Source organism: Lonchura striata, chromosome 9, assembly GCF_050655825.1.
Source record: "Lonchura striata isolate lonStrDom1 chromosome 9, ASM5065582v1, whole genome shotgun sequence".
Taxonomy (NCBI): Eukaryota; Metazoa; Chordata; class Aves; order Passeriformes; family Estrildidae; genus Lonchura; species Lonchura striata.
Window position 1 is genome coordinate 26,828,384 of NC_140711.1, and position 15,387 is coordinate 26,843,770.

At 45.9% G+C, this 15,387-nt stretch overlaps 1 protein-coding gene across 3 annotated transcripts; it reads left to right on the forward strand.

Moving 5' to 3' along the window:
* Positions 1-4,057: 4,057 nt before the first annotated feature.
* GHSR (growth hormone secretagogue receptor) lies at positions 4,058-10,280 on the forward strand. 3 transcript variants are annotated; one of them, XM_085587378.1, is made up of 2 exons: positions 4,058-4,935; positions 8,221-10,280. In XM_085587378.1, exons 1-2 carry the CDS (start codon positions 4,182-4,184, stop codon positions 8,496-8,498), a joined length of 1,032 nt encoding a protein of 343 aa, XP_085443504.1. In that variant the 5' UTR covers positions 4,058-4,181; the 3' UTR covers positions 8,499-10,280. The 3 variants fall into 3 exon arrangements, with proteins under 3 accessions (XP_085443504.1, XP_085443505.1, XP_021403884.1); XM_085587379.1 differs by having other exon boundaries at positions 4,061-4,935; positions 8,121-10,280; XM_021548209.4 differs by having other exon boundaries at positions 4,070-4,935; positions 8,073-10,280.
* The last annotated feature ends 5,107 nt before the right edge of the window (positions 10,281-15,387 follow it).

A 15,387-nucleotide genomic window follows, 5' to 3' on the forward strand; every position in this document is an offset into this window, starting at 1 on the left:
CTTAGTCTCACAGTGATTATTTGTATCATCCTATGGCTTCTATGACAACCCTGTCTTAAATCATTTCCCTGACATTGCTTGGTATCACATATGATTCACTAAGATATATGGCCAGAGATGATTCAATGCAAAGGACAAAATGCAAATTATTGAGCAATGCCATATTGAGTAATTCCATATAACTGGCTTCCAGATCCCAGCTGGTAAGCAGCATCTGGCAACAGTAAGCTGAAGAAATCCCTGAAAATGATCTTGTGACCAGAGGACAAAATTTTGAGCATTTCCCTTGAGGTACTTCTCATGTTTCAGGGCTTTAGCAATTATTTAAGCACTGGGAATTCTTCTTTAGTAGCAAAACATCTGATCTTTACCCATTACCAAACTACAGTAGAAGATGTTTGTTCAGCCTGGAGAAGAGAAGGTTCTGGGAGAATTTAAAGCATTTTCTAGGACCTGAAGAGGCTCCAAGAAAGCTGGAAATGGACTTTTCACCAGGGCACAGAATGACAGGGCAAAGGGGAATGGACTCACAGTGTCAGAGGGCAGGGATAGATGGAATATTGGGAAGGAACTCTTCCCTGTGAGGGTGGGGACACCGTGGCACAGGGTGCCCAGAGAAGCTGTGGCTGCCCCTGGATCCCTGGGAGTATCCAAGGCCAGGTTGGGTGGACAGCTGGGATAGTGGAAGGTCCCTCCCATGGCAGGGGTGGAACCACTGCACCAAGGGATGGTGTTCTCTCTGGAGTTGGGGAGTGAGTCTGAGGAACAGGGACACAACACGATGCCCAGTGGGACCCAGTGAGCTGAGTCTAACTGCAGAATTAGTGACTGTAGAGCACAGCTTTGCTGATTGATAAACTAGCAGTTTTGAAGTCTGCTTGCAGATATTACTGCTAGATAACTATCTGTAAAGTAACTTGAGTTTATTCTGTGTTTTACTTTATTAAGCTGGATTACTGCTATTCCAACAGCATTCCTCAGTGATGAGAGTTGCTAAACCATAACCTTTGAAAGCATACACCAGGTGCTACCTTCTGCTCTAAACCATATTTATAACAGCAGTCAAAACACCTTCTGTCCCTGGATATAATAAAAAAACCTGAATTTGCTTTTCTCTGAGTTTTGAAGGTGCATCATTTTAAAATGAATCTCTACCTTACAGTCTTGTTTTCCAGTTTCTTCTTCTCTCCACAATAAACACATAATGATTGTAAGTTCAAAGCCTTCAGATATTTCCATGACAACAAAGACTGATATAAACAAGAATTAGAACTTTACTGGATGAGAAGAAAATTGAAAGAATGGAACATAGGAGAGAAATTGTAAAGCTCCACAAATAGAAACTCTTCTACCTCATCTCCAGTGCTCAATGCAGTTTTGAAGCTACTGAAGAGAAACACGAATAATTACCATGAAAGGTAAATGTCTAGTATAATGTGTTTTCTAAATTATCTTTTTAATATCTGGTTTGCTCATACATCTAGCTAGTGGAGAAATAGAATTAAAAGTACTTAACTTCAGCCCCTTTTTCTCATTGCAGTAAGACCAATGCCTTCAGTCTTGTCTTGTTGGCAACATTAAACTAATGTTCTTGCAGCTGAGGGCTGGTAGATAACTTTTGGGAGCCTAAAGCCATCTTCTCTCACAGTTCTTACCTCTTCTGTCACCACTGTCTGCACAACTGTCCTTTAGCAAAGGCAAAGCCCAAGCAGGAATCTGTTACTGTGCAATGTTTGTGGATGACAAATCTTTATATTCCATCCAAATTTGGCCTGCAATTTCCAAAGAAATAAAAAGTAAAACTAAAGCTGCCTTTCTTCTCTCTCAGCTGGCATTGTTTTCTGGCCCTGACCCAGTCCCATGCAGGAAAAGCAGCCAGAGGAGCCCTTGACTCATGATACCCTTTAAGGAGGAGAGCAATGTTGCTGCATTTGAAGTACAACTGCCAGTTCTGATCCAACTGGCTCACAACACATCAAACTCCCAAGGAATTCAGGGTTAAATCATCTCATTGCAAGCTCAGGTTGTCTGGAGTGTACAGATCTGCTGCTCAGTCACTGCTGGGTACTTGATTTTGGTATATACACCACAATCAGTCATTATTCTAGAAAACAATAAATTATTTTTCTGGGAAAAAACAACAACAAGAAGAACAACAAAACAAACAAACAAAAAACAAAAACAAAAAAAAAACCCAAACAAAAACCCAAAACAAACCACCAACCCAGAAACAAACAAAAATGCAAACAAAACAAACAAAAACCCCCCACACTTTTCTCTCCCTGGGGAAAGAGAAATGGTCATTTTTGACAAGAAACAGTTCAGCAAAAACAAATAATTTCATCAAGGATCCTCTCTACATAGAAAGTCCCATTTACAGCTTTGGGCCATTTTCTCTAGTAAATATAAATAGCCTGCATCTAGCACCACTGGTCTGAGAATGTATTAGGGAAAAGAAGTTTTAAAAATGAGTGAGATAATGCCTTATAATAATGTGAAGTATGTGGTAGCCTAACCACATAAGCAGTTGCCATCTCCTCCATAATATAAAGCAATTGGACTGGGGATACAATTCTAATATGAAATAACTGTATCATAGTGGCATAAAGCCCATGGTTTTTATTCAGAAACATATAACACAGCTATACAGGCAGTTGGGTAGACAAAGTGAGAAGTACATTAGGCTCTTCCTCCTTTTCAACTGCAATAATGTGCAGCCATCCCTCATAGAATTTAGCAACTGTTGAGTAACTTGCTGCAAAACTGTCTCACAGTTCATGAGCAGGAATGAGAATACTGCTTCTAGTGAAACTGCAAAAATATATCATCCAAATTAGGATATGGACGAGGCACTAAGGCTAATACTTGCATGATTACAGAAGGCACAAATTACAGAAAACAGGCACAGGCAGAGGTAGGGGCAGAGTAACTCAGCATTGTCACATCACACTTGTGCTCTATCTACCCTCCAGCAAAGCCCCGCAGCCGTGACAGGGGAATGCCAGTGCTGGAGTGCACCCAGGGAAATGGCACAAAGCTGCTTCCCTGCTGAACTGATGGAGCTTGGAGCAGCCTGGGCTAGTGGAAGGCATCCCACGGCAGGAGGCAGGAATGGGATGAGCTTTAAGATCCCTTTCAACCCAAACCATTCCATGATTCTGTGGTTAAGGTAGATGCCATTCAGAGCACTGGCTGCCCCCTGAGAGATGGGACACAAGAGATCCAGCCCCTCTAGACACACAGGAGTGAAAAAAGAGTGTGCTGCAGCACATATACCTTTAGAATTTGTGGGGACAAGCTGGAAAGGTGGTGAGATACACCCTATACAGAAGTGTGGGAAGTTACTTTACTGCCTCTGATCCCACCTCGTTCTGCTCACATCCTATTTCTTGGGCACACCATACTCCTTTCGTACAACAGGAGTCCGCAGCTGGGGAAGCACGGCTCTGTCCGCGCCTGCAAAGGGCAGAGCAGAGGACAGCAGTAACACGCTGAATTGAAATTTAATTGCAGGTAAATCATGTAGAAGCGGGTGGCGGCTGCAGCTTCACTGAACTGGAGCCTGGCCGGGCTCCTGCCAAGATCCAAGGGCAGAGCAAAGATACGGAGCGAGGAGGCTGCGGGAGCGGCCGCGGGGCGAAGCGTGCGGGGACAGAGCGCTGGGACCCCTGCCCGGGGAAGGGACCCCTGCCCGGGGAGCACGGACGGGCACGGCCGCGGGGCTCCGGAGCACGGCCGGGCACCGCACCGGGGCTCCGGGGCACCGCACCGGGCTCCGGGAGCGCCGCCAGCCGCACCTGCCCAAGCGGGCGGGCGGTGGGGCGGGGAGCGGGGGCGCACCCGGCGGGGCTGAGCCGTGCTCTTTCGGTAAGAAAGTTCGGCGGCTCGGGAGCGGCCGCGGGGGTCGCAGCGGGGCCGCTCCGTGCCCACGTCTCCTGTGACGCGCGGCAGCGGCGGCGCCCGCCCGCCCCGGGCCGGGGGGAGCGGCGGAGCGCGGAGAGGCGGAGCGGGGCCGCCCGTCCCTGCCCGTCCCTGCCCGTCCCTGCCCGTCCCTGCCCGTCCCTGCCCGTCTCCGCCGTCCCTGCCCGCCCCCGGCCCCGCACCTGCCCGGGCGAGCAGCGGGACCGCGCGGGGCAGGGCCGCGCCGCGCCGGGCGGGGATGCGCAGCCCGCGGCGCCAGGATGCGGGAGGGGAGCGCGGGCGGCCGCGGCGCGGAGAACCGGACGGGCGCCGAGCACCCGCTGCACCTGTTCCCCGTGCCCGTGCTCACCGGCATCACCGTCGCCTGCGTCCTGCTCTTCGTCATCGGGATCATCGGCAACCTCATGACCATGCTGGTGGTGTCGCGGTTCCGGGACATGAGGACCACCACCAACTTCTACTTGTCCAGCATGGCCTTCTCCGACCTGCTCATCTTCCTCTGCATGCCCCTGGACCTCTTCCGCCTCTGGCAGTACCGGCCCTGGAACTTCGGGAACCTCCTCTGCAAGCTCTTCCAGTTCATCAGCGAGAGCTGCACCTACTCCACCATCCTCAACATCACGGCGCTCAGCGTGGAGCGGTACGTCGCCATCTGCTTCCCCCTGCGAGCTAAAGTCATCATCACCAAAGGGAAGGTCAAGCTGGTCATCCTCTTCCTCTGGGCCATCTCCTTCATCAGCGCCGGCCCCATCTTCATCCTGGTGGGGGTCGAGCACGAGAACGGCACGAACCCCCTGAGCACCAACGAGTGCCGAGCCACAGAGTACGCCATCCGCTCGGGGCTGCTCACCATCATGGTCTGGACCTCCAGCATCTTCTTCTTCCTGCCCGTGTTCTGCCTGACCGTGCTGTACAGCCTCATCGGGAGGAAGCTCTGGAGGAGGAAGAGAAAGAACATCGGTCCGAACACTGCCATCAGGGATAAGAACAACAAGCAAACTGTGAAAATGTTAGGTACGAGTCCTCTTGCTCTGTTTTTCCAAAAGGATGTGTGAGCTTGTGTGTGTGTGTGAGAGAGAAAAAGACGGGGAGCTGTCTGATAGTTTACTATAGTTCCTTCCAAAGGAAAGAAAATGTTTCATACAAAAGGCTAAACCTAAGGGTGGCTGTAGGATAACTCTCCTCCTCCCTCAGCTTGATTTCTAACTGGTTTGATCTGGGGACTCCCAAACAGTTAAACAAACATTAGTAAGAATCCCTGACAAGGACAAATACTACAGTTATAATTAGCTTGTGCCCTGGAGATTTTTGATCATTTTAGCTCTTTGGTTGTGGATACCAGTGTTATTTACAGAGAACAGTTTATTTTATTTTAAAACTAAACCTTTCTCAAGCCATGAAGTTGAGCTGCAGGCTACAGCCAGGCAGGCAGGGCATGATGTGCACTAAGATTCATAGGAAAAGAGTATCACGGTTTTAGCAAAGAGGGGTCATTTCCTACCATGGCTGTGTAAGCTTATGAAAATTAATCTGCATTTTCAAATTAGCAAAACCCCAGGATATGCTGGGGTCTCCTTTGAGGTGTGTGATGCTGTAAAATCTCACAGACTGTAAGAAAACAGGATCAGGACAACAGACACTCTCATTCCTAACTTTGTGTATTGACACTGCTGAATGCTTTAAACAACGCTTGTGGTTGGCACACAGAAACACGAGTTTTAACACACTAAGTCAGTGCATGTAGTGGCAGTTTGATACACAAACCCAAAAAGTTGTCCTGCAGTTTAGTGTCTGAAAACTGCAGAATTCTGCTGCTGCTGCTGCGTACTTTTATCCAAGCCAAAAGTCCTCTGCAGTGCAAGTCATGCCGAGGATTTTGGGGGGGACAAGATGCTCTGCAGGAAGAAGCTTTCACAGGCTCCTTTCAGCAAGGTTGAAGTGGTGGGCTAATGAGGGAGACAAGAGGTGGCAGTGAGTCCTAAGTACCTTAATTATCAAATAGGAGCCTATCTGATCTCTTTGTTCGTGTCCTAATTTATTACTATGCAACAGCAGGAGGAATAATAAAACCCGCAGCATTCTTTATGCCCTTTCAGCTACGTTTTATGATCAATAGAATTACTTCAGTCTGGTAAGCGTGACCTTGAAAGTAATTAATTGCTCACACTTCTAGAGGTTCAGGATTATGAACTTCCACTGACTATAAGTCAATTATATATATTACTACCACACTTATATTTCCATATACTTCAACGGTAAAGGAATGAAAAATGCTTATTTCTGCTCTGAAGTGTTGCCACGCATTGCAATATTTCAGGCACTGTTTTTTCCTTTTACAAGGTCTGAGAACAGCCAGGCAGTGGCAAGACTCTCCTCTGACAGAGAGCCAATATTCCCTAAATGATAACAGACTGATAGGAAGAGGGGAAGAAGTTAGTGAGGGCTCAGTAGCAGCAGATGCTCAGTGCAGCCAACTCTCTCACTGGTGTTAATGCTCTGCTTAAAATTTAGAAGGCGCTTTCTGAGGCTTTATCAAGTCATGGAACATCAAGTAAATGGGATTAGCATCAGAAGTCCTTTTAACTGTAAAGACAGGTTATGCTTCTGGGACTGAAATTAAACACCTAAATGTACAGCCTGACTTGCTAAGGAGCTATCACACCCCATTCGTATTTCTGAAATCCATGGGTTTCTGCATGCATGGAGATCAAAATGTCAAAGACTGACTAGGGATATTGCTTGCCTACATGTGCTTAAAATTCTAGTCATACTAGGCTGTGCTTTAAACTCTGCTCATTCATAATGACCGTCATGGTAATATTCATTACATGGATTCAAATCCCCATGTGAGCTAGGCAATCAGCTGAATTTTGTAGTGGAGATAGTGAGGGAAAACTGGAAGTGATTGGCTCAAGAAGATGCAGAGCTGGAAAACCTATTCTGTACCTCAAACTCTGATGCTTTCCACTCCACCACAAGTCCTGCATAAGCATCCTTTTAAACTTGGGAATGCTGGTACAGAATTTCTGGGGAAAGATACCTATAACTATTCCTCTCAGTAATTTGAATTTTATGATCTTCTAAGACATGATATGAGGATAGCTAACACAAGCAGGTTGCTAACAAAACCTGCCCACCAGGGTTAGGTTGGACTGGACTTGGAACAAGCTGGTCTCATGTAAGGTGTCTCTGCTTAAAGCAGGGGGCTTGGAAAAAAAATTTCTTTAAGTTCCTTCCCAACCCAAACAATTATGTGATTCCATGAACAGGTGAACTGTAAAAATTGCTTAAGAATGTCAGAAACCCTTGCTCGAGTTTTCTGGTTTTTCTCTCTGTAATATATTAATAGATACACTCAGAGCAATATGAAAAATAATAAAGATCAAAGGCGCACAGGAAATGAACAGAAACAGTTTCCCTTTCTCTCAGATGAAAATTCCAATGGGCCAGTGTTCAGAGATACACACATTCCCATTATTCTACAGGAATGATATTTATATGTAAATGCAACCACTCTAGTAGAACAATATTACAGATATACTGTATAACTATAATTATGTAGTCATATACTGCACATTTAGTTTTACTCTTCTTGGGAGTAACTTATGTTTGAAAAAATGGACAAACTGGAGGAATGCACCAGTCTCATCTTATTTTGTCATATATGCTTTACAAGCCCCCATTCTGTGTTTTATTCTGGGGCCTTTGGCTTTAACAATTTTGCTTTTTGTCTTAAATAATTCTGCTTCCCAGTGATTACATTCTTCATTATAAACCACAGTGTTGAGTCTATCGCATATAATTTGCTTCTGTTAAACACTGCAGATGATAGATGGTTATACTTTTTTTGGTAACCATTTGGATTCTTTAACACTCTGTTGATGCAAAATAAGTTTTATAGGTCAGAAGTTGGCTACATCAGATTAGTTGGGCAATATTCAGGCAGCCTGTTTAGATATGATCCAAGTGTATTAAATATCACTGATTTATACTCACAGAGAATGTATTGAGACACAAGCGAAAGCTTAGGGGAGGCATTTTCACACTTTGTGATTAATTTGTTAAAGGAACAGAGCTGCAAAACAGAATGTTAATCACCTGTATGTCGATACTCACACTTAACCCGCTTTCTTCTGCTGTTTTTATTTTAGTTGTGGTGGTATTTGCGTTCATACTCTGCTGGTTGCCTTTTCACGTAGGACGGTACTTATTTTCCAAATCCTTCGAAGCCGGGTCCCTGGAGATAGCAGTGATCAGCCAGTACTGCAACCTGGTGTCCTTTGTCCTCTTCTACCTTAGCGCAGCCATCAACCCCATCCTCTACAACATCATGTCGAGGAAGTACCGCGTGGCCGCCTGCCGCCTCTTCGGACTCCGCGCCCTGCCCAAGCAGAGCCTCTCCAGCAGCAAGCAGGGCAGCTCCCGCGGCTGGACAGAGCCCGGCGTCGCCACATGACACCAGGCACCCCGGCATCCCCGCCGAGTCCCCCGGGAAGCCACGACGGGAGGGCAAGAGGGCAAGGAACGGGAATCCCAACGCTGGAAGCGCCACTCCGGTCGTCGCCCCGACGGGCTGAGCGGCGCGGTGCGCGCGGTTCGAGGGGAAAAAACCTGAATTTGGGGCTCTGAGAGGAGAGACACGCGGTCACGGAATGTGGCAACGCTCCAGGTGTTATTTTTGTGCTGCTTTTGCCCGTTTGATTTTTTTAACGCTGACTTTAGCCCAGACCTAGGCTGTGCCATCCTGAGCAAACGTGGCCCACGTCACTCGAGAGTTTGTACGACTTCAGCAGCGCCAATTCGAGCTGAATTTTTCCAGAGTTAGCTTTAGTTTTGCTAAGAATTTTGCTAGCATCTAATCAGACCCTAGAGAGTGAATACTGAATTGCTTTTTTGGAGTAGTAAACAGGAAATTTGATACACTTTTCATAATATCAATTTTTAAGTAAGCTCATGTTTTCCTCTGAATGAGGAAAATTATTTCTTAAAAAAAAAAAAGATATATAAAATGGATAACTTTTAAACATGCTAAAAATAAATAACCTTCATGTCACATCCAAGTAGAAAGGAAATTAAAAAAAAATGCCTTCACAGAAGTGGCTTAGAATGTGACTGTACTGAAATTTTTTTAAATATATATCAGTGGGACAAGGACAGTGCTGACTTCAGGCCTGTAGTGATGCTGTAAAAATGTGGAATGCAATCACCCACCAAAGTCTCTCTTTTTTTTTTTTTTTTTTTTTTTACTAGTTAAATTATCTGTACTTGTTCTGGTTCAGTTTGACTGTGAATGATTTGATGTGTTTGAACTTGGAAGCTTTTAATTGTTTCAATATTTGTAATGAGTTTGTGGCTATCTGTCCCTAACTGTGCCCCAGTGCACCCCAAAGCTTGCTGAGGACAGGCATCCTGCCTGTAAACCCCCCATGTTTCTGTTTAAAGTCTGTCCCAGTGCCACATCCCCCTGTAAAGCCTGTGTGCATATGTGCTCGTTTGCTGCAGTGTTGAATTGAGAACATTTTGCATTTTTTAACCACTGTGACCTGAGAAAATAATAGAAAAATCTGCATTAAGGGACACAGGCAGACACATTCTCATACTTGATTCATAAAACCCTTAAATTAGATTTTTATACCTCAAGTGTGCCATTTCAAGGCAAACCAGAAAACGTTCCATCTTCTGTGCTAATGAACATGGCTTGTATTGTCTCACTGACATGTGGGTTTTGTGCCCCACAGAGCTGACAGAGCTTTGGAGCATGCATGTGTGATAGCAGCTTCCTGTTCCTTTGGTTCTAGTGTTCATCCCCAGTGGTCCACAGCCCTCTGTCCCTGATGAATTATAATTCTCACTGGTGAATTTTGTGTCAGCAGAACTCTCCTGCCTTCAACCCCCGGCTCACACCGATGGGCCACTTCCCCCGTTACACCTTCAGCTGCTCAGGTTGAACTCACAAGAGAAATGAGCCTTTTCTGTATATTCAGTGTCTTTTCTATCACCTTGCTGGGGCCAGGGGCTGGTTGCTGCTCCCTGGGGAGTGCAGGATTTCCGTGCAAACACCCACACCAGGCACTGCAGCACTGCAGGATCACCTCCTGCCTCACCACGGGCACCTGGCTGTCCACGCTGTCCTCTCACTCACTGGCTGGCAAGCAGGTCTGGTGGCAGAATTTATGCAACTCAGGGAAACAAGACATTTGGGAGCAATGGAAAGAGGGTGCAGATGTGAGCTCAGTGACAAAATGTCTGTACAAACAAACCGATCACACACACCCAGCGTCACATCGGTGTTTCAAATCTCAGCTGTGTCTGTGCTGTTAAATGTGAACTGAAAAAGAAATAAAGTGATGAGACCCTTTATAACCCTGTGGCTCTGTGGTGGGGGAGGAACCAGTGTGATTCACACAATTGGATTTTAATTTTTTTTTCTCATATTTATATTTTAATTTTGTTCCCCAAATCTGTATAACTGAGTTGTTTAGGCTGTTTTGTTTAATCAGAGTAACTGACTAAACATTAAAGCAACATTAAAGCCCTGTGTAGACACACTTGTGCATACAAACATACTAATAATTTCATTTAACCTAAACATTTCACCAGGAGAAAATGTAAATTTTAGCTCTACCAACCCTGTAAAATTTCCACAATTTTGTGTATAGAATGAAACTTAAAACATGTGATCTGGGGTCATAAGTCAGAAAGGCACTGGCTGCTCCTTGGGAGGGAGGACAGGACTTCTTCCTTCTGACTGAAGAGTTGGACTTGTTTCTCAAAGATCTTGGACAAATCTAGCAAAATACACAAATTATTATTAATGAAAAGTAGCCACTTTTGTAGGACTCTTGCACAAGCAGAAAAATACTTCACATCTAGCAGGGAACAGAAACATTTAACACACTGTAGCTGTCACTACACCAGCCATTAGTGTTGCTGCCCTCAGTACCAAAACTCTCCTATGTGGATTCTCTAAAGCCAGTGGGGTCACATCAGCACGTGCTGAGGAACTGCTTCAAACTGGTACATAATGAACTACTTTTATATGGTAAGCAGGGGAAAAAAAACACCCCAAAACCTGGATAACCCTCGCTTTTGCATCATAAAATCAACTTTGGTCTGATGCCTCCAAAAAGGGTCTGATGCCCCACACACACTGATCGATTCAGAGACTCACAGAACATAAAAGGGACCTTAAAGACCCTCTAGTTCCAACCCCTCTGCCATGGGCAGGATGCCACCCACTAGATCAGATTGCTCAGGGCCCCATCCAACCTGACCCTGCCCAAGAAATAAATTCACTGGGGAAAAAAAAAACCAAAATGTGAGCAATATTTGAAGAGCGTTTTATCCCCAATAGAAGTGAAGTCAGCCAAGGTAGGCATCATCAATCTGTCCCAGGTACCAACAAGGGGCAAGGCTCCTCCTGCCTTGTCTCTGGCAGGAAGAACAGGACAGAGTGGATGCTGCAGGTGCAGAGGGCAGTGACAAACAACCTGAGCTGGCACAGTGATGCTGGAATGTCCTGGCAAACATTTCCCAGCACAGACAAAGCCTTTCTCCTCTGCTTCCCAGGGCACTTCTGCAGCACCTCATGTTCCTGGCAGCTTCTCCCCAAAGCCTTCCCTACATGAAAGGGCAAAGCTGTGCCTCCCATCCAGTTCTGGGCCTGGACATTATTCATGGGGGGGTTTTGAGGTCCATTTTCATGGGGGGAAGACAAGAGCACCTTGCAGGCACTGGGCTGCTCATTGGTGTGAGAAACAGGGCAGCTCTGCAGGAAAGAGTTTTTTAAGGCTTGAACCTTTCCATTTCTGGAAACTCTTCCCTGAGGGAACAAACCTTGCCAGTTCTGACTAAAAAAAAAACAACCCATAGGTACTGTAAGAGTCAAAATTTTACTGTATTCTTACTGACTTGAATGTGAGCAGCCCATAGAGAAAATAACTAAAAGTTCATTCATTAAATAGTCCCAGTTTTAAAAGCTTTTCTACCTCTAAAATTTTGTATCACAGCTCCACAAATAAACAAGAACAATTTGGCTGCATTTTCTTTCTTGGCAGTGAGTTAAATTGGTGATGAAATAGGTCAAAAGGACTTTACCAGAAAGCTTCATTCATTTTACAAAAGTACCTTTGATGGAGGCACACACAAGCAGAAAATCATGACCTATTGTAATTCTTGCCAAAAATAAAATATACTGGAAAACCAGACTTCCTGTCAAAATTTGAATTTATAGATATTCAGCAGTTATGTAAGCTTGTATCAAATTACATTTGCATAAGCCCATTAAAATCAGCAGTTTTTAGATACCTAAACACCCAAGGAAACACCCTCTCTGTCATGGATCTGCTGGTTTTAGGGTGCTGCTGCTCTGAGCCCAGTGGATGTTTGTGGATGGGCTTCCATAGAGCTTGTATCTTTTGCAAAAATCCCATGGCCTTGAAGAGGTAAATTACATCTTGAGAAGTAAATTCAAATTTGGAAGAAAAAAACCAACTCATCTCCCAGGGATGGCCCTGCTGTTACTTCCCCACATTCTGAACCACCCTCTCACCCCCAGCTGAAAGCACCAAAACTGCATTTTACCCTCACAACTCCCAATAAAAAGCACCAGCCCTATTTTATAAAGATGAAATCAAAGCACTTGGCATTTTAACCCCTTGCTCAAATCCTACTGTTCCAGAGTGATGGGGTGTGGATTCCCTTGCACCCTCTGATGTCATTCCTGGGTTTGGGCTGGGTCTGGCAGCTCCCAGCATCACTTTTCTGTTCCTGAGCTGTGCTGCCAGAGTGCTCAGCACAGGAGCCCATTTACTCCCAAACTTTATTTGGGAACCAAGCCTCTGGCTGACACTGCAGAGACACTGTGTACTCTGTTTCCACAGCCCTGGCTCTGCATCCCTCCTGTCCATGGTGAACCTACACCTGCAGGGGGTTTGTGTCTCACAGGAATCCTTGCACCAGCCTCTGGACCACCTGATCCTTCCCAGCTCCACAAAAACTTCACAGGAGCAAAACCATTTCCTCACACAGACACGCTTGCCATGGCTTTTCCCTCTGAAGCACAAGTTCTGGTGAGAGACAGGTAAAACCCACAGGGGTTTGGCTTTGTGTCCCACGTTCCTGGCCAAACTTTTGTCCAAAGCAGTTGTTAGATGATGGGGTCCAGCTGTGCCAGCTCTGGCAGATCATGAAACCACAACCCTGCCTGCTGCTGTTTAGGAAAAAACAGAAAAGCAAATGTTAAATCAGAATTTGCCTCTTATCTCTAAATTGTGATTATGTAAATACAGTAGAGAAAAAGAAAATTTAATCCATCTTGTATTGATGCAGGTTAACAAGTTTCTGCAGTCACTCACTGTCAAGCCTTAGTCCAGTTGTCATTCCAGCACACAATATAGCACATTAGCATTATTCTGTGTAGCTAACACACTTTGTGGGTCTTTAACAGTCTTCCTCAGTGCTTTTTCCAGCACCAAGGTCTCCATTCCGTTCCAAGTCCAGTGCTTGTGTGTTGTGGCCCTTCCCATGTCAGCTGTGGATGGGTGCATGCCATGGCTTTTTCCCCAAGACCAAAACTCAGAGCCTCTCATCAACCCAATTACTGGGATCAGGTTAAAAAGCACCTGGGCTTCATCTTGGAGCTGACCTGGTGATGCTGAGTGCTCGTTTCTCTGAGACCTTCGAACACACTGACCTGGTTCTGCTCAGCAAGAGGAGCACAGTTTGGAGGGCAAACACCTCCACGGCCATGGTGCTCAGTGATGTGCAGTGCTGGATCCCAGCCCTGACACCCTGCCAAGCCCTCACACTGCTGGCCAGGAGTGGCCTGAGATGTCCCAGATTGAGAAGCAAGATGTATTCCATTGCCATCTGTGCAGCAGTTGTCTTCTGTTAATTGGGCAGTTTTTCCTTATGTCTTCCACAACCAGTCCTCTCTCAGAGGAGACATCTGCTGATAATGGGCTATTGAATGGCACTGATGGCTGATAAGAACTAGAACATCCCGTTGGGAGATGCTCCACCCACAGGGAGGAGCCAAGCATTCCTGCCTGGGTATAATCTGGGTTTTGGGGACATCAGTCAGCCTTTCCACAGGATTACAAGTGGAACAGCTGGGGTTTTCCACTGGACCTCCAGAGGAAGACTACACCCTTCTGAAGGATCACTGCCCCAACAGAACCACATCTGCCACTGCATGAGGACTGCAGCAACTCCAATTTGGACTGCTTCCAACACGCTGGCCAAAGGAGTCAGGTTGTGTTCTGACTCTGTTTTTTTCTTTTGTATTATTGCATGTTATTTTGTTTATTTTCCTAATAAATTGCATTTCTGACTTGGAGTCTCTCACTGGTTTTGCTTTCAAACCAGAACAGAAGGAAACACAATGTGAGCAGAGCCCCACAAGTGTATCCCAGCAAACCCGAAGGGATGGGAGCAACCCCCAAGCAGGATTGGAGGGGTTAACTCCTAAATCAGCATCCAAACCACCCAATGCTCAGCTGCCAATCTCAGCTCTCATTTCTGTGTACTAATACTCCCTCTTGAGAGCCACAGGGTGCTCCTCCCATTGTACTTGGAGATGAACCACTTTGTGTTTCTCCAAATAAAGGTGTTTTATGGCTTTCCACACCTGCTCCCATTCTTTCACTGGGAGCAAAATAATGGTTTTGTGACGTGTGAGAGTTCGTAAGGCAAAATTGCTCTCAGAAGTAAAGTACCCCACTCTCCCCTTCAGAGGCTGCTCTAAGAGCTCAGGAGATGTTCTCCCAGCACTTGCCCCCATTTTTGATGCTACTGGATCAAAAGATCCTTTGCTTTTTTCTCATGTTCTGATTGATTTTCACATGATTGCAGCACTGTGTGAGAAAGAAAAGGCATGGCTATTTCCAAACCTCTATCCATATTGTTCTTCCCTTCACAGCCTCCTTTCACTAATGACCTGGGGCTGCAAATCATGGCTCATTAAGGTGGGCAGGCAGGGAATCTGACACCACAGCCCACTCTGCAATGAGACACAGCCGATGAGCTCTGAGGAGCAGGGATTTAAACAGCTTTAGCAGCAGTCTGAGAGAAGACAGCAACAATGCATACTACAAATTCTCCCAAAATGAAGCCAAGATTCATGGTCACACACGGGTACACATCCTGCCCAGTCAATAGCACCTTGGTATTTTTATCAAGCAGTGACAATGAGATTGATTTTTCTAAAATTTGCCATGCCACGCTGGTGGCACCAGCATGGGGCCATGAAAGGTGCAATCACCTGAGTTAGTTTTGATTGAATGTGGAGTTTTGAACCTACTGAACTATTGCTAGTTTGTGAGGAGGGAGGGAAGTGGGCAGCCAGCAGAAGGATCCCTGTGTGCCGTGGCAGGTACCCTGGCTCTGGGAGAGGAGTGCTGGTGTGGGGCTCGTCCCTCAGATGCCTGAGGATCTCTGGTCTAATGCTGGTATGTGAAATCATGG

Excerpts from the sequence above, each read along its gene's own strand:
- GHSR (XM_021548209.4), top strand. The coding sequence starts at position 4,182 with ATGCGGGAGGGGAGCGCGGGCGGCCGCGGCGCGGAGAACCGGACGGGC. Across the intron at positions 4,936-8,072 it reads GCAAACTGTGAAAATGTTAG|TTGTGGTGGTATTTGCGTTC; the intron begins GTACGAGTCCTC and ends TTTTTATTTTAG.